The 23,811-nt window shown below is 39.3% G+C and overlaps 2 protein-coding genes and 1 non-coding gene across 5 annotated transcripts in view; 2 read left to right on the forward strand and 1 right to left on the reverse strand.

The window, feature by feature from the left end:
• The window catches only part of ERI2 (ERI1 exoribonuclease family member 2), a 45,816-nt gene that overhangs the window by 5,664 nt on the left and 16,341 nt on the right, over positions 1 to 23,811 (reverse strand). The window contains exons 10-12 of the mRNA XM_024241436.3: positions 23,112 to 23,190; positions 14,261 to 14,391; positions 593 to 717 (exon numbers count right to left, since the gene is read on the reverse strand). Coding sequence (XP_024097204.2) covers positions 14,299 to 14,391; positions 23,112 to 23,190 — 172 coding nt within the window. The 3' untranslated portion in view covers positions 593 to 717; positions 14,261 to 14,298. The remainder of the gene's footprint in view (positions 1 to 592; positions 718 to 14,260; positions 14,392 to 23,111; positions 23,191 to 23,811) is intronic.
• Positions 1 to 23,811, forward strand: part of ACSM3 (acyl-CoA synthetase medium chain family member 3) — a 33,488-nt gene that overhangs the window by 2,003 nt on the left and 7,674 nt on the right. For all 3 annotated transcript variants that reach the window (XR_010137691.1, XM_054533010.1, NM_001131300.1), the window contains 8 exon segments: positions 3,664 to 3,933; positions 9,510 to 9,720; positions 11,040 to 11,247; positions 14,371 to 14,514; positions 14,636 to 14,792; positions 15,369 to 15,448; positions 18,678 to 18,801; positions 19,755 to 19,835. Coding sequence is in view for 2 of the 3 variants with exons in the window: in XM_054533010.1 (XP_054388985.1) it covers positions 3,715 to 3,933; positions 9,510 to 9,720; positions 11,040 to 11,247; positions 14,371 to 14,514; positions 14,636 to 14,792; positions 15,369 to 15,448; positions 18,678 to 18,801; positions 19,755 to 19,835 (1,224 nt within the window). In the remaining variant the exon portion in view is untranslated.
• On the forward strand, positions 18,203 to 18,309 carry LOC112131408 (U6 spliceosomal RNA). Its single transcript, XR_002913488.1, has one exon. It is a non-coding gene; the product is annotated as a U6 spliceosomal RNA (small nuclear RNA).

The raw sequence follows: 23,811 nt of genomic DNA on the forward strand, positions 1-23,811 counted from the left end.
TATGTCTGAAATAATTCATGGCAAGTGATTAATAATTGTTGAATAAATAAATGAATCATGCCAACCTACCAAGAATGAAGCTCAAGACCTTAAGATATTTGTCCAAATTCCTGCCTCTTATTTAATAGAATCAGAAATTTTTTCTAATACTTCGCAACCACTTAAAAATACTATTCATTTTTACATCCAAGTAAAGAAAGAATCAGGACATTCCTTTTGGAAGACATAGTTTCAACATTTTATCTAAATTGCAAAATTATACAAAAACTCAAGTGATCATTGATAGGAGACCAGTTTAAGAAATGACAATGCAGTTCTTCACTAGAATGTCATGCAACTGTTAAAAGAAAAAAATCAGAACAGGGCTGAGTGTGGTGGCGCCCACCTGTAATCCTAGTGCTTTGGGAGGCCATGTGCGTGTTTGTGTATATTTCCTTGTCTGTAAAATGGAAATAATAATAAATAACTGCAAAGTGCTTAGCACAGGAGGATTGCTTGAGGTCAGGAATTTGAGACCAGCCTGGGCAACATAGCGAGACCCCCATCTCTAAAAAATTTTTTAAAACACTTAGCTGGGTGTGGTGGCACACACCTGTAATTCCAGGTACTCTGGAGGCTGAGGCAGGAGGATCGCTTCATCCCAGAAGTTCAGGCTGCAGGGAGGGGTGGTCGTGCCACTGCACTCCAGTCTGGGTGACAGAGTGAGATCCATCCTGTCTTTGGGGGGACGGGGAGGGGAAGGCAAGAATAAATAAATAAATACTTCATTTAAAAAAAATAGAATGAAGGTCTCTGTGCACTGGTATGGAAAGCCCTCAAAAGGTATATTGTTAAAAATGTTTTTAGTGGGCACAATAGTGTGTATTCTGGGCTACCTGTTGTGTAAAATTGGTGGAGAAATAAGAATCCATACTCATAATTTGCTTGAATGCACACAAAGAAACCCTGAAAAGATAAGTAGAAATGATAATAGTGGTTTCCTGGGAGTGAGAGCAAAGTGGGCAGCTTTGAGACTAGAGGTGGGAGGCAGATATTTTTTTTTCCCTGTGTACCTTTTACAGTTTTTTTGAGCCATTTGAAGATATTATGTGAAAAAAAATTAAAAAGAGAGAGAGACAAGTAGTGTTGATTACTTAACTTCTTTCAGTTGAAGGAAACCTGATGCTAATTCTGTTAAGAGGAGAGCAGCCAAAAGCACAGGTTGTGACTTGCCAGCAAAAAACAGGGACCGGTAGTTCCCTCTGTACCCAATCCCCAATGCCAAAGAGAATGACATTGTTAGACTTAAGGTCTTAACCTGCAGGGCAACTGGGATTCAGAGTGATTTTAGTCCTGTTCTTAAGAGCAGCCTTTTCTCCTAAAGCCTGCCAAGAAATTTTTGTTAATTCTTTCCACGAACATGACAGACAAGGCCCCTGCTCTGGTAGAACTTACATCACAGTGCAAAGATCAGCAAACTGCAGCCCATGGGTCAAATCCAGTCCTCTGCCTGTTTTTGTATAGCCTTTGAACTAAGAATGGTTTTTAAATTTTTTAATGGTTGAAAAAATAACTAAAAGAGGAACACTAATTCATGACACATGAAAATTAAATGAAATTCTAGTGTCAGTATCCATAAATAAGGTTTTATTAGAACACAGCCATGCCAAAATTTATTTATGTATTGTCGATGGCTGCTCTCTCAATGGCAGAGTTAAATACCTGCAGCAGAGACCATATGGCCCACAAAGCCTCAAATATTTAGTGTCTGGCCCTTCACAGAAAAAGTTTGCTGACCCCTATTCTAGTAGAGAGTAATATGCTTGGCACCATGATAAGCATTTCGCATACAGTATCCCATTCAGTCTTCAGGACAAATCTCTGATTGAGGTTCTATTAGTCGCTCCATTGGTAAAATGTGAAACTGAGGTTCAGAGTGATTAATAATTCAAATAAGGTCATGCAGTTCATAAGTGGCAAAACTGGGAGACCATATCACATGACTATATGACTCAGTAGCCAGTGTATTTAACCATCATGCCATAGACCGGTGCTTTTCACACTTGAATGTACATACCAGTCACCTGGGATCTTGTTAAAATGTCAACACCTACCAATTCAGTAGATCTAGAGTGGGGCCTGAGAATGAGCATTTCTAACAAGCTTCTAGGTGATAATGATGATGATGCTGGTTCACAAATCACAGTCTCTAAATCAGTGATTCTCAACCATGGCTGCTGCACATTAAAATCTGAGGACATTTTTAAAAATATAAATGGGCCCAGAGCTCACTCTGAAATATTCTGATTTAATTGATCCAAGACCTAGGAATCAGAGTTTTTTTTTTTTTTAATGCTTTCTTGGTGATTCAAATGTACAGCTGGACTGCGAGCCACTGCTCTATTGAAATCCTGTTGAATGATAGTAAAAACGTTCAATCCAAAGACCAGAGTTCTAGTTCTAACTCTGGTATGACAGAATGAAGCAGGCTGTTTCCCCTCTCTGGGTCTCCAGTTTTCTTTGCAGGTGAAAAAGGAAAAAGCTGAAACCAGATGGTGTCAGAGGCTCAAGATCACTGACTTGTCAGGTCTTCACACAAATAAATGGGAAGGACAGAAGTACCCAGGTTTCCTGATGCATTGGTTATATCAACATGATGCCCAAACACCAGGTCTGTTTAGGGTAAAACTGCAATAACTGTAGATGTCAGCTAAACTGTCCATTTAGCTGACATCTGCAATTATGTATTGTTTTGGCAATGTATCAATATAGAAATGCTTCCACATAGCCAGACTGCCTTACATGGCACACAGCTAGAATTGTAGTTAGAATGATGATTTAATGATTATGAGAGTAATATATATTGCATTGTAGGAAATTTGGAAAATTACAGGAAGTATAATGAGGAGAACCTCAAACACTCATAATCCCTAGAACTGTATTTTTAACAGCCTCAACCAAGTAAATGACATTGTGATCAAATGATTTCCCACAGAAGCAGGCGATGGCTCAGAGGGGCCTCCCCCACAAAAGTCCTAAATGTTAAAGCCCCATTATTACATCTCTAGTAAATGCAGCTCCAAGCCTGGACTTAAAAGTAGCATGGGCCACTATTGAGAGCATGGGAACTGCAGCCTATCAACTAGACAGTTTATAAACTGTGACAGTGCTTTCATGTCTAATTGTTATTGGGCTACTCTCGATTTCTTCATCTACAGATTATCCACTGTGAAAAATGCTCCTTAACATTTCTGCCCTACTTTGAAATCTGCAGGTGAAAGATATTAGACAAGAAGGCTTAGCCCTTTGCTTTCAGTGAGATTAAGTGGGTGACCCAGATCTTTACTTCTTTAGAAATGCATATGGGCGTCAATAGTGCACAGTATTCTGGAGAATGGGCTAGGACCTGATAGTTCTAGGTTCAAATCCAGCCAATGCCTCTTACTAGTCATTTTCTCAATCTGTAAACAGAGATGATAATAGTACCCACTTCACAGGGTTTCTCTGAGGACTTAATAAGAAAGTGTATATAAAACACTGAGCACAGTGTTTCGAACACAGAGTGTACGCAGAAAATGGTATTATCATGATGATTATCAATAGTAATAACAAAACTTAGCCACTTTGGGGTATGGCTACCTTCAGGACAGAAACAAATATATGTCCTTTTTGCTTGTCTTTTAGATGAACTAGTCTCTGTGCAAATCCTGAGTGCTAAAGCTTCCAACAAGACTGATGCTAGCCTGTGTCACTATGAAGATGCTACGTCATGCCAAGTGTTTTCAGCGCCTAGCAATTTTTGGTTCTGTGAGGGCATTGCATAAAGATAATAGAACAGCAACCCCTCAGAATTTCTCCAACTATGAATCCATGAAACAGGACTTCAAACTGGGGATTCCAGAGTATTTCAACTTTGCTAAAGATGTCCTGGACCAATGGACTGATAAGGAAAAGGTATGGGGGGAGGGCCAGTCAGACCACAATTTCTCAACTGGGAGTGATTTTACCCCTAGGTAACATCTCTAATGTCTAGAAATATTTTTGTTGCAGTGATAGGGGCAGAGGTAGTTCCTACTGGCATCTAACAGGTAAAAGCCAGGGATTCTGCTAAATATCCCATAATGCACAGGGCAGCCTCCAGAACAAAGAATTATTTGACCCAAAATGTCAATAGTTCCATGGTTAGTTGAGAGACCTTGGATTACATAAATGTAGAATTCTAGGTTGACTTAAAAAAATAAAAGAAGAGTGAAAAGTAATTCCAAGAGTCAGAAATGGTAGAAAAGGAGGCACAGAGAAATCTTTGAGGAAAATATAAAGGATGCAAGAATTCTCACTTATTGGAAAGAAAAATGATCAGGCTAAATGGGAAATGATTTGGGCCAAAAGAAATGACATGGCTTCCAACGTCTAGAAATAAGGACCCCAAAGTTATTATTTTTCCTGTTATTTTTAGGTATGTAATAACTATACATAGTTATGGGGTACAGAGATATTTTTTGATACATGTATAAAATGTGTAGCGATCAAATGAGGGTAATTAGGCTACCCAGCATCTCAAACATGCATCATTTCTTTGTGCTGGGAGCATTCAAATTCCTCTCTCCCAGCTTTTTGAATATACACAATAAATTATTCTTAACTGTTTTCACTCTACAGTGCTGTAGAACACTAGAACTTATTCCTCCCATCTAGCTATAATTTTGCATCCATTAACCAACCTCTTTCTATCCTCCTCTCCCCACTACCCTTCCTAGCCTCTAATAGCCACAATTCCACTCCCTACTTCTATGAGCTCTTTTCAGGCTGGAGTGCGGTGGTGTGATTTCAGCCCACTGCAACCTCCGCCTCATGAGTTCAAGCAATTCTTGTGCCTCAGCCTCCCGAGTAGCCGGGACTACAGGCACCTGCCACCATGCCGGCTAATTTTTGTATTTTTAGTAGAGACAGGGTTTTGCCATGTTGGCCAGGCTGACCTTGAACTCCTGGTCTCAAGTGATCCGCCCACCTTGGCCTCCTAAAGCACTGGGATTACAGGCGTGAGCCACCCACCACGCCAGGCCGAGCTCCTTTTTTTTTTTTTTTTTTTTTTTTAAGAGACAGGGTCTTACTCTGTTTCCCAGGCTGAAGTTCAGTGAAGCTCATTTTTTTAAGCTCCCACATATGAGTAAGAACATCTGGCATTTATCTTTCTGTGTCTGATTTATTTCATTTAACATAATGTCCTCCAAGTTCATACATGTTGCCATAAATAACAGAATTTCATTCTTTTTTATGGCTGAATAGTATTGCACTGTGTATATATACATTTTCTTTATCCATTCATCTCTTGATAGACATTTAGGTTGATTCCATATCTTGGCTATTATGTACAGTGCTGCAATAAACATGGCAGTGCAGATATCTCTTCGATAGAATTTCCTTTCCTTTGAAAAAATACCCAGTGGTGAGATTGCTAAATCATATGGTAGTTTTATTTTTAGTTTTTTGAGAGGCCCTTATATTGTTTTCTGCAATGGCTGTACTAATTTATATTCTCACCAATAGTGTTTCAGAGTTCCCTTTTCTCCACATCCTCTCAAGCATTTGTTATCTTTTGTCTTTTTGATAATAGCCATTCTAACTGGGGTAAGATCATATCTCATCGTGGTTTTGATTTGAATTATCCTGATGATTAATGATGTTGAGCATTTTTTCATATACTTGCTGCCAATTAGTATGTCTTTTGAGAAATGTCTATTCAGATTCTATGTCCATTTTTTAATTGAATTATTTTTTGTTTTGTTTTGTTTTGTTTTGCTGTTGGGTTATTTGCATTCCCTGTATATTCTGGACATTAATTCCTTGTCAGGTGAATAGTTCACAAATATTTTCTCCCATTCTATATCTTATCTCTTCTCTCTGTTGATTGCTTCCTTTACTGTCCAGAAGCTTTTTAGCTTTGTATAGTCCCATTTGTCTGTTTTCGGTTTTGTTGCCTGTGTTTTCATATCCTTATCCCTAAAATATTTCCCTAGGGGAGTCTCAGTGCCTACTCTGGCTCAGGATCTGCCTGATTTTATTAAATTTATTATAACATTTTAAAAATTTTTTAAATTAAAATTAAAATAAGAAATAAAACATTTGCCTCAATCAATGACTTGAAGCATTTACACTATGTTTTCTTCAGTTGTTTTATAGTTTTGAGTCTTACATTTAAGTCTATAATCCAGTTTGAGTTGATTTTTGTATATGGTGAGAGAGAGGGCTCTAGTCTTAGTCTACCGCATACGATTACCACTTTTCCTCAGACCATGTACTGAAGAGGATATCCTTTCCTCAGTGTATGTTCTTGGCACCTTTGTTGAAAATCTGTTGGATGTAAATGTGTGGGTTTATTTCTGGGTTCTCTATTCTGTTTCATCGGTCTATGCATCTGTTTTTATGCCAATACCATGCTGTTTTGGTTACTATAGCTCTGTAGTATGATTTGAAGTTAGGAAGTGTGGTGTCTCTACTAAAAATACAAAAATTAGCCAGGCATGGTGGTGCATGCCTGTAATCCCAGCTACTAGGGAGGCTAAGGGAGGAGAATCACTTTAACCTGGGAGGCAGGGGTTGCAGTGAACCGAGATCACACCATTGCACTCCAGCCTAGGCGACAAGAGTTAAGACTCCCTCTCAAAAAAAAAAAAAAAAAAAAAAGATTTAGTGTTAGTTCTTATGGTAGAATTCAGCAGTAAAGCCATCCAATTCTGGGCTTTTTTAAATTACTGATTCAATCTCATTACATATTATTGGTCTTTTCAGGTTTTCTATCTTGGTAGGTTATGTGTGTCCAGGAATTTATCCATTTCCTCTACATTTTCCAATTTGTTGGCACATAGTTGTTCATAATAGTCTTTAATGATCTTTTGTATTTCTGTGGTACAGTTGTAATGTCTCCTTTTTCATTTCTGATTTTATTTGGGTCTTCTCTTTTTTTCTTAATCTAGCTAAAGATTTGTCTATTTTGTTTTTCTTCAAAAAATTTTGTTTTGTTGATCTTTTATAATTTTGCCTCAATTTCATTTATTTCTGCTCTGTTCTTTATCATTTCTTTCTTTCTACTAATTTTGGATTTAGTTTGTTCTTGCTTTTCTGGTTCCTTGAGGTGCATTCTTAGATTGTTTATTTGAAATCTTTCTGCTTGTTTGACATAGGTGTTTATGGCTATAAACTTCCCTTCTTAACACTGTGTTTGCTTTATTTCATTGATTTTGATATATTATGTTTCCATTTTCATTATTTTCAAGAAATTTTTTGCTTTCCTTCTCAATTTCATCATTGACTCACTGGTCATTCAGGAGAATGTTGTTTAATTTCCATGTATTTGTACACTTTTCCAAAGTTCCTCTTGTTACTGATTTCTAGTTTTATTCCATTGTGGTCTAAGAACATACTTGGTATGATTTCAATTTTTAAGAATTTGTTGAAATTTGTTTTTATGGTCTATTCTGGAGAATGTGCCATGTGCTGATGAGAAGAAGAATGTGTATTCTGTAGCTGTTGGATAAAATGTTGTGTAAATATCTGCTAGGTCCATTTGGTCCAAAATGCAGTATAAATCCAATGTTTCTTTGTTAATTTTCTGTCTAGATGATCCATCTAATGCTGAGGGTAGAGTGTTAAAGTCCCGAACATTGTTTGTATTGGAGTCTATCTGTTTACATCTAATGATATTTGCTTTATATATCCAGGTGCACTGATGTTGGGTACGTATATATTTACAATTGTTATATCCTCTTGCTGAATTGATCTATTTATCATTATATAATGACTTGCCTCTTTTTATGTTTTCTGACTTAAAGTCTATTTCATGTGATATAAGCGTAGCTATTCCTGCACACTTTTGGTTGGTTTCTATTTGTTTGAAATATTATTTTCCATCTCTTCATTTTCTATGTGTATCTTTTTTTTTTTTTTTTTTTTTTGAGACAGAGTCTCACTCTGTCGCCAGGCTGGAGTGCAGTGGCACGATCTCAGCTCACTGCAACCTCCGCCTCCCAGGTTCAAGCAATTCTCCTGCCTCAGCCTCCCAAGTAGCTGGGACTACAGGTGCACGCCATCATGCCCAGCTAATTTTTGTATTTTTAGTAGAGACGGGGTTTCACCATGTTGGCCAGGATGGTCTCGATTTCTTGACTTCGTGATCCGCCCACCTCGGCCTCCCAAAGTGCTGGGATTACAGGCATGAGCCACTGCACCTGGCCCTATCTATGTGTATCTTTACGGGTGAAGTGAGTTTCTTGTAGGCAGCCTATAGTTGGGTCTTGTTTTTTATCCATTCAGTCAGTCCATACAGTCCATATCTTTTAACTGGGGAATTTAAACTGTTTACAGTCAAGATTGTTATTGATAGGTGTTATTTTGTTCATCATGAGGGTGCCAGCAGTGGCTCCAGCGGGTCCCAGGCAGGCTGATCCTCAGGCTCCCAGGTAGTGTGCATGGGCACTGGCAGTAGCAGTGGTAAGCCTCAAGTGAGTCAGACCTCAGGTCCTTTGGCAGTGCACGTGGGTACTTGTAGTAGTGGCGGCCTGAATGGGCCAGTCCTTGGGTCCGCAGATGGCAATGCAGGCACAAAGCGGCTCTGCCACTAGAGGGGGCAAGATCATGTTCATGGCAGCAGGCTCAGGAAGGCAGCTCTCAGGCTCTGGGGAGTGTGCTTTAGTGCCTTATGTCCTGGGGCAGCCTCCCTGATGTGCTGGACTGCCTGTTCCCTGGGGTGTAGAGTGCTGTGTGTAGTTTCAGGTGCCAGTGGCCTGGCTCTATCACTGGATCCACCTGGTGTTGGAATGCTGCAGCCCTCTACGGGAACGTGTGGGGATGTCAGCAAGGCCCCAGGGATGTGGAGATGCAGGGGCAATTGGCCCCAGGGCAAGATGTAGTATGGTAGTAGCTCTGTTCCTAAAATGATGCCATGCTGTAGCAGCTCGGGTCCTGGGGTTTGTTGCAGGGGGATCTAGTATGAACTTCCTCTCTGGAACAATGTTATACTATACTAGTATACTATACTATACAGCATTTACTAGGCTCAGGGTGTGTGAGGGCTGAGGGGCTCTCCTGTAGGTGGGATTTCAGGCATCTGTGATGGGAATGTGGACTGCTGAGGATCTTCCATTACATTTTCCTCAAAATAGGGAGTCCCTCTGGGCTCTGTGCTGATCCTGGCCAGCTGCTGTTCTTCCCTCTCTATGCTTTCATCTCTAGTTTTCAGGTCTCAGAGAGTTTTGTCACTTCCTTGCTAAATTCCAGTGTTCTCCCTTTGACATTCTATTTGTCATGTGGTTATCTGCTCACTGTCTTGGTACTTCTGGTAGGAGGTGAGTACTGGGCACTTCTAGTCATCCATCTTGATGATGTCTCCCCTAGAGTTATTTCCAAATTCTCCATCCATGTTCTAAGTAATGACTTGTGAACTTTCTTCAGCTAATCTATTCCATTGAGTCAGTTGGCCCAGAATTTAGCTGTGTAACAACTTTTAAATCAATGACTGGTTTGTCTTTCCTCAGGCTGGAAAGAAACCTTCAAATCCAGCCTTCTGGTGGATCAACAGAAATGGAGAAGAGGTGCGATGGAGTTTTGAGGAACTGGGATCTCTGTCCAGAAAATTTGCCAATATACTTTCAGAAGCCTGTTCCCTACAAAGAGGAGATCGGGTAATTCTGATTCTGCCCAGGGTCCCAGAGTGGTGGCTTGCAAATGTGGCCTGTTTGCGAACAGGTTAGTAATGTTTGCTTTCTGATCATATTTATTACTAAGCTGGATGGGAGATTTTCCAGAACACCTAAGTAATCATGATACATTTATTTTGGTGTGGGCTTATTGTCAAAGAGTGCCTTTAAATTATATAAAAGTTAGGCCGTGGTAGGCTAATTCCTTATCCCTAGGTGGAACATCTTTAAAAGATAACCTTAGAGTTATAGCCTCACAAAAATTGTTGTGTTGCCCTGATTAGAAAGAAAAGATATTCTAAAGAACCTGTGTTCTGGTCCTGGTTGTTGGTTTCTTGAAGAACCCTGATGGAGAGGCCTGGTCCTTCCCAAAGTGAAATGATGAGCCAGTGTCAAGAGTCCAGGAATGGCAGACATGTGTTCCCCAATCTTCTTGCCTACTGTGTCAACTGGGAAGAGTAAAACCTATTGTGAAGTGAATGCTTTCCATCCCTCTCTTAAGGGTCTGGGACTTAAGGGTGGTGGGGCCCAGGAGGAAGATCTATATATTTTTGAGAGTCCATTTATCCTTTGAGAAAATAATACCCAAAGCTTACTGAGCACTGTTCTAAGTTCTTTACATGTTTTCACTCATTTAATCCCCTAATTATCCTACAAAAGAAGTAGTATTATTATAATATCACTTTACAGATGCAGAACCTGAAGCTCACAGAGGTGAAGTGGCTTGTCCCAAGTCCCAGCTATAACAGTGTCTGGCTTCAGGACACTCTTAATCATTATACTTCATCTTACAGTGTAATATATAACCAGCAGGAATAGAACCACAGAAAAGATGGATGCCTCCACCCTTCCTTTTGGAAAGAAATCATAAAGCAATCATGTACATTTTAAGAGGCATTCAGCTGAAGTGATGAAGTGTACAGTTCTGGAGTCAGGCTACAGGGTTCAATCCCTGCACTGTCACTACTTATGTGATACCTTGGGCAAGTTATTCATAGCTTTTATGTTTTCGGGGTTTTTTGGTGGGGACTGAATGAGTTAAAACATATAATCAAATACTCAATAAATACTGGTTAATATTACTTTTCAATCAAAACCTTCTTCAAGCTCAATGTTAGGGATGGTCTTCAAATAAAGAATAATTATCCAGTATTTAACATGCTTTCATGTTAGGCCAAAAGGGTCATAGACTCTGAAATCCCTTGAAAGGCAAAAGCAGATAAGTGAAAGTAAGATAAATAGATATCTTCCTGGTAAACTGACTAACTCATTCTGAGAAATACAGAATGTATAGATGATATCTACACTACTATAACATAATGAAGAATAACCTTTCTTCTAAACACTGTTTCTTTTCTGCCCCTTTAGGGACAGTTTTAATTCCAGGAACCACTCAGCTGACCCAGAAAGACATTCTCTACAGACTACAATCTTCAAAAGCAAACTGCATTATCACCAATGATGTTTTAGCCCCAGCAGTAGACGCTGTTGCACCCAAATGTGAAAATCTGCACTCCAAGCTGATTGTATCAGAGAACTCCAGAGAGGGGTGGGGGAACCTCAAGGAGATGATGAAGTGAGTAGCCATGCTGGTTGTAGAACAGCTTCCCAAAAGGAAAGGCAACAATAAAAAGATATTAAACCCAGTAGTGATTAGAAAAATGCAAATTAAAACAACAGGCAAAGGGAACAGTTGGTAGTTATTGCTGCACTAATAGTGCTAAACTCTGAAGTAGGAAGGAGTTTGGAGTGCTTTTTGTAGGTTGGGATCCCCTGAGATTGGAGATTCGTGTACAGGAAGTTTATTAAGGAGTTCTTTTGAGATTAACACCTGTGAGGAATGAGTAAGAATGTCGGATTGGGCAGAGAAAGAAATTTATTTGCGATGTATTCCCTACAAAGCTTTCAGTCAACCCACTTGGACCTCTGAAGGACCTCCTCAAAGCTGTTCCCAGCTAAAGCAAGAGGTTCTGGCCTTTATACACCCACATTGATCAGTAATTGGATGGGGTTGTCCCTAGGAGTCAAGACCTTTAAAAAAGCCACTGTCTTCAGTCAAGGCAATCTCTAAAGAGGGCTCCCAGCATCTGTCACTGAAGGATCACAGTCAGTCCTTCAGTGTTGGCTATCCCATTCCCTTTCTCACAGCAACACTGGTATCAGGTTAAAAGAAAAAATGCTTAATGTTAAGGGATGCAATTATAAAACTGAATTTCACTGATGTTGAAGCCTAGCATGGGGTGCTTCCATGGGTTACTTGGAACTCTTGCCAGGTACTGGTTATGCCTTAGAATTGGGCTGGCAGCAAAGTCCTTCTCTAGAATGAGCTTCCTACCTTTACTTAAGGATTTGGGAGCACGCTTGCAACTATGGACTTTTTCCTACCACATTTAAAATTGCTAATATTGAGTTCTTGCCAAAGGCCAAGTACTGTTCTAATAAAAATAATGTTATAATTGCAATCATAGCTTATATTGATATGGTTATGTGCCAGAAACTATTCTAAGGACTTCAGATATATTACCTCATTTAAACCTCACAGCAACCTAGGTACTATAATTATACAGCTGAATAAGGTCAAATGCTAGTATCTGGCAGAGCTAAGTTTCAAACCCAGGCAGTATGGGTACTGAGCCTACACTCCTCACTTCTGTATGTACTGCCTCTAGCAAGAGATCAGTACAATAACCCTTCCTCAGGTTTTGAGGGCAATCGAGTGATAGGAACACAGCTATAGATACTTTTTTTGTTTTGTTTTGTTTTAGACGGAGTCTCGCTCTGTTGCCCAGGCTGGAGTGTAGTGGCGCAATCTCGGCTCACTGCAACCTCCACCTCCCAATTCAAGCGATTCTCCTGCCTCAGCCTTCCAAGTACTTGGGATTACAGGCACGTGCCACTATGCCCACCTAATCTTTTTGTATTTTTAGTAGATATAGGGTTTCATCGTGTTGGCCAGGATGGTCTCAATCTCCTGACTTCATGATCTGCCCGTCTCGGCCTCCCAAAGTGCTGGGATTACAGGCGTGAGCCACTGCGCCCGGCCTACAGATAGTATTTTTAATTAATTAAAATAATTATGAAATCATAGACTGAACACTTGGTATAGCTTTGTCAGGTTTTGAAAACAGCTTTTTAGCCAGGTGCAGTGGCTGATGGCTGTAAATCATCACTTTAGGAGGCTGAGGTGAGATGATGGTTTAAGTCCAGGAGTTCCAGACCAGCTTGGGAAACATAGTGAAACCTCTTCTCTACATAAATAAAAATAATTAGCCAGGCATGGTGATGCATACCTGTAGTCCCAGCCTACTTGGGAGGCTGAGGTAGGAAGATCGCTTGAACCCAGGAGGTCACGGCTGCAATGAGCCATGATTGAGCCACTGCACTCCAGCCTGGGTGAGAGAGAGAGAGAGAGACCCTGTCTCAAAAAAAAAAAAAAAAAGAAAAGAAAAGAAAAGAAAATAGCTTTTCTATATTTCTCATGAATGGCCTGGTTGTTTCTACTCATTCTCCACCCCACATGCCTGGATAAGTCTGTGTGCATCTTAGACACTTGATATGTATGTGTGCAGCTGCCCTAATGTGTGACTTGTATAGAAGTCTGATTATCCTTTGGAACTAAAAGGTTTTCTTTCTCTTTAACTGGAACTCTTTCTTCCCTGGATGGATGCTTACATCCTGTTCAATCTTATTGTCTGCTATATCCAGAACTATGTAGACTCTCTTGTGGGAAACAGAAAAACCATCCCATCCTTTCATGGTTGGCAACCTTTTTTTTTGAGACAGAGTCTTGCTCTGTCGCCCAGGCTGGAGTACGGTGGCTCGATCTTGGCTCACTGCAACCTCCACCTCCCTGGTTCAAGTGATTCTCAGCCTCCTGAGTAGCTGGGATTACAGGTACGTGCCACTGTGCCTGGCTAATTTTTGTATTTTCAGTAAAGACAGGGTTTCGCCATATTGGCCAGGCTGGTCTTGAACTCCTGACCTCAGGTGATTCACCCGCTTCAGCTTCCCAAAGTGCTGGGATTACAGGCGTGAGCCACCATGCCCAGCCTCAGCAAACATTTTCTGTAAAAGGGACAGAGAATAAATACTTAAGGCCTTGTAGGCCATATAGTCAGTCTCATCACAACTACTCAACTCTGCCACTGTAGTGTGAAAGCAACCACAGGTAAAACCTCAATGAATGGGCAATAACATTTTATTTACAGAAACAAGAGGCAAGTCAGATTTTGCCAGTAGGCTGTAGTTTGTTGGCCCATCAGTACCCATGGCTTTTACTAACATGTATTGTATTAACATACTCATTTTTTAAAAATCACATTTTAAAGCATCCATAGGGGAGAGAAGGGGAAAATTCTTCCTTATCCATGATTGCAAGATCACAGACTTCTCACTCTGCTGGAGGTATGATAAAAATCTCAGGTTTTAAAAATGCTTCAATCCTTCTTTATCATAGAATAAAAAGCTAGGAAAGCAGCTATTATAAATGGGCTTTTGATGACAAAGTTTAGTTTTGATTCTAGAAAGCACCTAAAAGGATAGAGAAAGTGATGGCTTTTACCCTGTAATTCAAGCTAAGCCACTGGCACCTGATTCATGACATGAAGAGGTTCAAGTGGAGAGCTTCTCAAAATTTTTCAGTGGTAACAGTCTGTGATGCTGTGTTTAACATGCAGTCATTGTAGTTTTTCCTTTGCAGACATGCCAGTGACAGCCACACCTGTGTGAAGACAAAACACAATGAGATCATGGCCATATTCTTTACCAGTGGAACAAGTGGATATCCGAAAATGACTGCACACACCCACGGCAGTTTTGGTTTAGGATTATCTGTAAATGGAAGGTATACTTCCACAAAAGTACAGCTTGAAGTGTCAAAACTGCAAAGATGATGACTTATGTACTGGTCTGGTCTTTTATATTTATTTTCCTATGTACATCAGGGATACTCTTTGTTTTCCCAGGTTCTGGCTAGATTTGACACCCTCAGATGTGATGTGGAATACCTCAGATACAGGCTGGGCAAAGTCTGCATGGAGTAGTGTTTTTTCTCCCTGGATCCAGGGAGCATGTGTATTCACACACCATTTACCCCGTTTTGAGCCGACTTCTATCTTGCAAGTAAGTCAAAGCACAAAGAGGTCAATATTTAGAAATGCATTAAGCAGTATGGCTGACAGAAATGGTGAATAAAGCAACTTGCAGAGATCAGAGTAGACAATATGATTTAAGATATGTCACATCCAGAAAGTCAATAAGCCTAAAAAGATACACTCGGCCCCCTCTGTATCCACAGGTTCTGCAGCCTCTGATTCTGCCAGGCACATATTGAAAATATTTGGGGAGAAAAACCAAAAACAAAATACAACAATTAAAAAAATGCAAATAAAAAATACCATGTAACAAATATATACATAGCATTTACATTGTTTTAGGCAGTATAAATAATCTAGAGATGATTTAAAGTATACGGGAGGATATGCATGGGTTATATACAAATACCATACAATTTTATATAAGGGACTTAAGCATTCCTGGAACCAATCCTGCAGACACTGAGGGATGACTCTACAAGAAAAGGTAAGAATGCATTTACATTAACATAAACAATGTTTAAATTGTGCTGCATCAACCAAAGACATTTAAGCACTTATTAAAGTTGTAGTAAGACAAGAGTTTGCTTTTTCTAAATTGCAGACACTCTCCAAGTACCCCATCACAGTCTTCTGTTCAGCACCAACTGTATACCGAATGCTTGTACAGAATGATATGGCCAGGTAAGAAATGTTAGTAAATAGGCATTTAGTAGGGGGAAGGGAGAAGAGGAAGCTATAAAATAAAAGATCTTTCTGCCTGAAACATAGCTTCAAGCCAGTAGACACAGGATTTAGCAATCTCTCCTCTTCCTCTTTCTCCTTCTTGCCTGCATTCTGTAAATGATAATTACTGTGACCAGGGTAAGCTTCCCTAAACAAGAAGAAAGTGAGGGTTCAGCTATGTCTATAGCTCTAAGCCCAGTGGTTATGGGTAAGAAGATGGTAAATCTTTTGGATGATGGCTTTCTCTGAGCTGAGAAAGTAGAGAACTTGTTTCTATTTGGAACCTTATCCCAGCAGATAGAAAAGAGGATGCATATCTTTTATTCTATTGCTGATTCCGTTTGAAAGGGTTCATTGGTAATCCAAAAAGAAAAACAACCCCCGTTTCTCTTTGTTTTTTGTTTTTGTTTTGTTTCGTTTTGTTTTATTTCAGTAGGGTTTTGGGAAACAGGTGGTGTTTGGTTACATGAATAAGTTCTTTAGTGGTGACTTCTGAGATTTTGGTGCTCCCATCACCCAAGCTGTATAGTCTTTTATCCCTCACCCACCTCCCACCCTTTCCCCAGAGTCCCCAAAGTCCATTATATCATTCTTATGCTTTTGCATCCTCGTAACTCAGCTCCCAGCAACCACTATTTTACTATATTCACAATACTCAATACTCTGGGTCTCCAGATGTAAGGGATCTTTTCCCCCACATTGACCAATTCTCCAACATCAGTTGAGTATCCTATGATTTAATTCAATCTGACATTATCTCCCTGGAGGCAGCATCATATCCCACAGGTTAATGACTCAGTCCCACAAGACTCTTTCTCATCTCAAATGCTAATCACAAGTCCAGGCTGTCACCTGCGCATATGACCAAATGGCTATAAATCAGAGGTTCCCATGACCCTTCCTTGGGTTTAGTAATTTGCTATGATGGCTCACAGAGTGCAAGAAAACACTTACTTACATTTCCCAGCTTATTATAAAAGATATGATAAAAGTTACAGATGAATAGCTAGCCAGATGAAGAGGTACGTAGGGTGAGGTCCACAAGGTCCCAAGTGCAGCAGCTTCTATCCCTGTGGAGTGGGGGTGCATTACCTTTCCAGCACATGGTGCTCTCCAAACCTCATACTTCAGGGATTTTTTTGGAGGCTCCATTATGTAGGCATGATTGATTATTAAGTCAGTCTCCAGCTCCTCTCCTTTCCCTGAAGGATGGGGGTGAGGCTGAGAGTGCCAAGCTTCTGTTCCTGGCTTAGTCTTTCTTGTGACCAACCCCCATACGGGAGCCCCATTGAAAGTCACCTCATGAGAACAAAAGACAATTCTATCACCCAGGAAATTCCATGGAATTTAGAAGCTCTGTGTCAGGAACTAGAGTCAAAGGCAAAATATTAGAACAAAAGATACTCCTAGCACACCCATCACTTGGGAAATTACAAAGGTTTTAGAAGCTCTGGGCCAGGAACCCAGGATGAAGACCCAATACAGGTTGAGAATCCCTTATCCAAAATGCTTGAGACCAGAAGTCTTTTGGATTTCAGATTGTTTTGGATTTTGGAATATTTGCATTATACTGGTTGGGCTCCCCTAATCCAAAAACATGAAACCTGAAATCCTCCAATGAGCATTTCCTTTGAGCATCATGTTGGTGCTAAAAAAGTTTCAGATTTTGGAGCACTTTGGATTTTGAATTTTCAGATTAAGGATACTCAACATCTATGTGTTTCTTGTTATAGCTCATATCACAGGTAAGTATATTTAAATTGATGTTATTTAATTATCAAATAGGAAATAATTCACATGCCATAAAATTCAAAAGGTATATAAAAATACATAGTGAAAAAAGTCTTGCTTCAAATCTTGTCCCCAGTGACCCAGTCCTCTTCCATGGAGGCAAACTGAGTTTCCAGTTTCTTGTCTATTCTCCCTGAAAATACACAAACTAATACACATGTATTCTCCCCATCTCTATTTTTTTTTTTTTTTTTTTTTTGAGACAGAGTCTTGCTCTGTTGCCCAGGCTGGAGTGCAGTGGCACAATCTCAGCTCACCGCAACCTCTGCCTCCTGTTCAAGCAATTCTCCTGCCTCAGCCTCCTGAGCATGTAGGATTACAGGTGTGCACCACCATGCCTGGCTACTTTTTGTATTTTTAGCGGAGATGGGGTTCTGCCACTTTTTGTATTTTTAGTGGAGATGGGGTTCTGCCACGTTGGCCAGGCAGGTCTCGAACTCCTGATGTCAGGTGATCCGCTCACCTCTGCCTCCCAAAGTGCTGGGATTACAGGCGTAAGCCACCACACCTGACCTCTCCTTCTCTATTATAAACATAAATGGTATCACAAGATTCACACAGTTCTGCACATTGCTTTTTTCCTCTAACAATACATTCTGGCACTGTGTTGTGCAATATGGTAGCCACTAACCACAGCTAGTTATTTCAATATAAATATTAATTAAGTAAAATTAAAAATTCAATTCCTCAGTTATACTGGTCCTGTTTCAAGTGTTCAATATCCATATAGGGCTAGCATATACTGTAGTGGGTATAGCAGATTACAGATTACTTCCATATGACAGAAAGTTCTACTGGGCAGCACTGTACAAGAGCTTCCTCATTTTTTATAGCTGTATAGTATTCCATTGTATAAATATCCCACCATCAGTTTAACCAAACAATTGGTACTTTTCATTGCTGATTTAAAGTGTTATTATGGTGCTCACTTCAGCAGTACATACACTAAAATTGGAATGATACAGAGCAGATTAGCATGGCCCCTGCACAAGGATGACATGCAAATTTTTGAAGCATACCATGAAAACATAAAAATAAAAACAAAATAAAATAAAATGTTATTATGGGGTACCTTCCCTAAGAACAGAATGACTTTCTTTGTAATAAATTTTACCTCCACCACAAAAAGGGGGGTGAAGAAAAACTAGTATTTGGGGTGTTCTAATATCATTCTATGATATTAGAATGATTTATCTTTTTAATATTTTTATTTTTAATTTGTGTAGGTACTTAGTAGTTGTATATGTTTATGGGGTAAAATTGTTTGTTTTGTGATAGAGAGAGGAATTAAAAAGCAACTAAAACATTTTATATTGAAGTTCATAAGAAATACTCCTTAATCTTCACTTCTCTCCATTTTTCCTCCTAAATCTAACTTATCTGGTTTTCTGAGAAGCTATAAGTTTAAAAGCTTAAAGCACTGTGTGAGTGCTGGGGAACCAATCACCCCTGACGTGACTGAAAAATGGAGAAACAAGACGGGCCTGGATATCTACGAAGGATATGGACAGACTGAAACGGTACCTGACCTCACTGAAAAGACATAGCTGGACTCCATTTAGTCAGATGAATAAAAACCAAAGTGTCCACTGTCTCCTTAATATTATTTGAGGGATAGGAGTTGAGTGGTTAGAAAATGTTTAAAAAACAATGCTTGCAAGAACCTAATTGCAAAAAAGCTCTGTTAACAGATAGTTGTTTAAATAGCCATTCATTGACAAACACCACTGTTAATGGATCAGAGTGAGGGCATTACAATATTTTTTTAAATGAAATAATACTGGATCTACTGAAAGAAAGAATTCCTCCCAGTGTGATAGGGAAGTATCTTATTTAGGGCTGCCTCAAAATGGAAAATGCTGAGATCCTTGCTGCCTGAAATATTAAGAGTTTGCTGGACAACTCCTTAGCAACCATACTCTAAAAAGGATTTTTAAAAAGAGCTCATAGAGATAAGGAATAAGAAATTCTAGAGGAAATGAATGAAATAAGAACAAAAAATGAAATAAGAAAAAAGAACAACAGTGGTTATTTTGTAGAAGAGGGAGGAGTAAGATGAAATAGATAAGGGAAAGGTTGAAAAAAACTTTTCACAATGTGTCTTTATAATGCTTCAATTTATGAACCATGAGAATGTATCACCTGATAAAAAATGAAAATATCAAAAATAACAATCAAAAATTGAAAAATTCATTAACTAGAAATAGCATAACAAGTATGCTAATATAAATGCAAATGTTAATATACTCATGTTTTAATATGGATATATGAGTAATTATTGTTATAACTATATTTTATACATATGCATGTATTTATATGTTGTTTATCACTACATTCCATGAGAGTATAGCATTCATTTTGAGCCTAGTTCATAGTAAGTTTTCAATAAATAATTTGTTGAATGAATGCATAATAGATGAATAAATTTTAAGTGACTTGTAATGTTATCTTACTTTTTCTTCTTCTTAACTAGGTGCTAATCTGTGGAAATTTTAAGGGAATGAAAATTAAACCTGGCTCAATGGGAAAACCTTCTCCTGCTTTCGATGTTAAGGTTTGCACATCCCCTTCCAGGAGAATGTTTAACAACCCAATCTGTACACTACCTACCTACCACTTACCCCCATATAAACTTTCTTTGTTATGGTGGTGATTCCATTTTACTTCCATGATTCTTTAATTTTTATAAATATGTGAAAATGAGTTAGAAATGTTAGCTTCTTGGTCTCCATTATTTTTCAAATACTTATATTGTACCATACAGTTCTAAGCATTTAATAAACGTTAACCCATTAGGCTGGATGCAGTGGCTCATGCCTGTAATCCCAACACTTTGGGAGGCCAAGGCAGGAGCATCGCTTGAGCCCAGGACTTCAAGACCAGCCTGGGCAACAACGTGAGACTTTGTCTCCACAAAAAAATATAAAAAACTAGCGAGGCGTGGTGATACGTGCCTGTGATTCCAGCTACTCAGAAGGCTGAGACGGGAGGATTGCTTGAGCCTGGGAGCTTGGGGCTGCAGTGAGCCATGATCACACCACTGCACTCCAACCTGGGCCACAGAGCAAGACCCTGTCTCTAAATAAATAAATATTAACCCATTGAATTTCCAGAAGAAACCCTATGAGAAGCATACTAACATTAGAACCATTTTACAAACAAGGCACAAAGAGGTAAAAGAACTCACCAGAGGTCACACAGCTAATAGCCGCTAGAGTTGGGATTCAATCTCAAGCAGTCTGGCTCCAATATCTGCACTCTTAACCACAACACAACACTGTCCTCTCAGGCAAGGGAGGTCAAGACCTTCTGAGCAGGTCAACTAGGCCCAAAGAGGCTTCAGTTTACACTGGCTGCAGCACTTTCCCTCTCTGCCCAAGCCTGCCTGGCCATTTCCGGTCTCTCTGTATCCACTGCCACTACTACCACCCGATGCCTAGGGGGAATTCCAGTTCCCCATCAGAAAGCTTTATATAGGGTTAAAATTGTTCTCAGATCAACCCAGCTTCAAAGCTGGGTGTAGCCAAAGGAACTTAATACTAATTTAGACATTCCTCAACTTATGATAGGGTTATGTCCCAAAATAATAAGTCATCATAAGTTGAAAACATCCTAAGTCACAAATGCATGGTTGACTGGGAGCTGTGACTTAACTGTTGCTGCCCAGCATCTAGAGAGAAAGATGGTTTCAACTGAATGGTTATCTTTTTCACCCATTGTAAAGTTGGGAAATAGTGAGTTCAAACCATTTTAATTCGGAGACCCATCTGTACGTTAAGAGAGAGCAAAAGCAGCAAAAATATGGATGAATTAACAGAGTACAGCTCCTAGATAAATGTTTCCCAAGCTTGTTTGATCATAAACATCATATGGATATCTGTTAAAAATACTAATTCTCAGGCCCCTGGAGAGACCAATTCAATAGATTTGGAGTGGGACTCTGAAATTTGAAATCTTGTGATTTTAACAAGCACCCCCAAGTAGTTTTAGGATCAAGTAAGTTTGAGAGAGTTTAGATGAGCTTGATTGCTGCTGTAACTCTTTATAGAATAAACCAGATCCTGGGTCCTTTCTCTCACTTTAACCTTGCTATGGGAACCTGGTCTCAAGATAGGATAGCCTAGTGGTTCAACTGTATCTCTGCTATTCATTATCTGAGTGTCTGTGGGTACACTGTTAAAGCTCTGTAAGTTCCAGTTTCCTAATTTGTAAAGTTGGGACTACAGTGACCAACCTATCTGTTTGCCTGGGACTTATCTGGTTTTAGCACTTAAGGCAATACATCATGAAGAACCACTCCCCGACAACCCCTCACCACTTCAGTCTCAGATGGTTGGTAACCCAAATAATAACAGAACTGATTTCGTAGGTTTCTTGTGGTGATTAAAGGAGACAATATGTTTAAAGAGCATATCAGAATGCTTAGTACATAATAAAGGTCCAAAAAATGGGTGCTGTTATTTACTTCTCCCTCACATTCCTCTTTGAATAGCTTATCTAAGAAAAAATGGTAGGAGAGCCCAAACAGGCTTAACAATAGTTTGTTGGTTAACAGGCTACCTTAGGCTGAAGAAAGAAATATTGATAATTAAGCACGCTCATGTCTGCATTACAGGGAAGTTGATATGTAACACAGCTATGTTCTTTTTCTTCCTTCCTTAATAGCAATTCCCAACATGCATGGCTATCAGGGTCTTACAGGCACAGCTGTACTCACAGTGATCCCAACTGCAAGGTACCCCCACCTGCTCCCCATTAATTTGAGCCCAGTGGTTTTCTAGAGCAGCTATCTTTGAATGCAAATATGATGAGGCTGAGAGGAAAACAGTACTTTGCCTGTATCCCCAGTCATTTTTAACTCTTTTCCCACGGGCCATTATTATGGGGCCCATGTTCCTTAGCTAAGGGCATCTGCAGTAACATTCTGGCATCTGGGGATGTGTTCCAACCAGCTGAATATCAGATTCCTACAACTTCAAAGCCCAACCTTTATAATCTTTGTTTGCTTTTAAATACTCATAATTTTCATATTTAAACATTTGAAAACCCTATGAACAATGAGGAACATGATTCTCCCCAGACACAGAAGATTTTATCTATATTCCCATCTATTAAAATCTGTGATAAGTAACTGGAACTTTTAAAATACTTCCTTTCCATCAACAATTCCTTCATACCTGGAACCACATATTTCTTTAGATAACTGGGTGGGGATTTATATTTTTCTATTTGCAAGAGCTTAAAGAGAAGTTTTTACTCCTGGAATTCCTTTGCCATTTAAGTTTCTCATTCAGTGCATAAGCCCCTTTCCTTTTGGAAAGTGCTAGGTAAGTATTATACTTATTCTCCATGCAGGCCACACCTCAGGTTTGAAGGTGTCTGGAGAATATATATAAAAGCAGAATTTTGATACTTAGAAACAGCTAAAAGTCATTTAGAGCAAAATCTGATATATAAAATCAGCAATCAACTTGAGAAATGCTAATCTGATTTTTTTTAATTGGATTAAACTCTCTAGAGGCATTGCACAGAGGAGTGTAATGATTAAAAGCATATGATCTGGAGTGTAAGTGGTGAGATTTGGATTCCAGCTCAATCATGCACAGTGTTAAACTCTCTACACCTCAGTTTCCTCATGTGTCAAATAGGCATAAAAATTCTAACCACATAGGGCTACAGTGAGGAATAGGTACATGTCAAGTACTTAAAGGTTTAGCATTAATTACTTAGCATGTAGTAAGTACTTAATAAATGCTAGCTACTGTTAGACACTTCAGGTAATGATGAGGATTGGAGAGAGGGTAAGAGAGCAAGGCTGTGGCTTACTCACCATTGTCAACCAGAGAATATTCCCCTTTTCCTGTTTACTTATATTGGGCTTCTGAAGTAAGGTTCTGTAGGTTCCACAGCTAAACAAAGTTTGAAAACCAGTAATGAAGATATTTATTTATCAAGAGGAAAAGATAATCAAGACCTATTGCTAAATGATAAAAGCAGGTTGGCAAAACTGTATATTATAAAGCAACCCTATTTTTATTTTTATTTTTATGTTTTTTGAGATGGAGTTTCACTTGTTGCCCAGGCTGGAGTGATCTCGGCTCACTGCAACCTCCCCATCCTGGGTTCAAGCAATTCTCCTGCTCAACCTCCCAAGTGACTGGGATTACAGGTGCCCGCCACCCCGCCTGGCTAATTTTTCTATTTTTAGTAGAGATGGGGTTTCACCATGTTGGTCAGGCTGGTCTTGAACTCCTGACCTCAGGCGATCCACCCGCCTCAGCCTCCCAAAGTGCTAGGATTACAGGCATGAGCCACCGCACCCAGCCAGCAATCCTATTTTTCTATTTGTCTATATTGTCTCAAAGGATATTACCAAAATGTGATTATTGCTGGATGGTAAAATTTTAAAAAAATTTTATCCTTCTTTCACATGTTGGTAACCTGTATTTAATATTTTATGCAATAAGAATTTAAATAAATATATTTCTCTTAGGAATTTAAAGTATATTTAAAATATTTTTGGGCCAGGT

Source organism: Pongo abelii, chromosome 18, assembly GCF_028885655.2.
Source record: "Pongo abelii isolate AG06213 chromosome 18, NHGRI_mPonAbe1-v2.0_pri, whole genome shotgun sequence".
Classification (NCBI taxonomy): Eukaryota; Metazoa; Chordata; class Mammalia; order Primates; family Hominidae; genus Pongo; species Pongo abelii.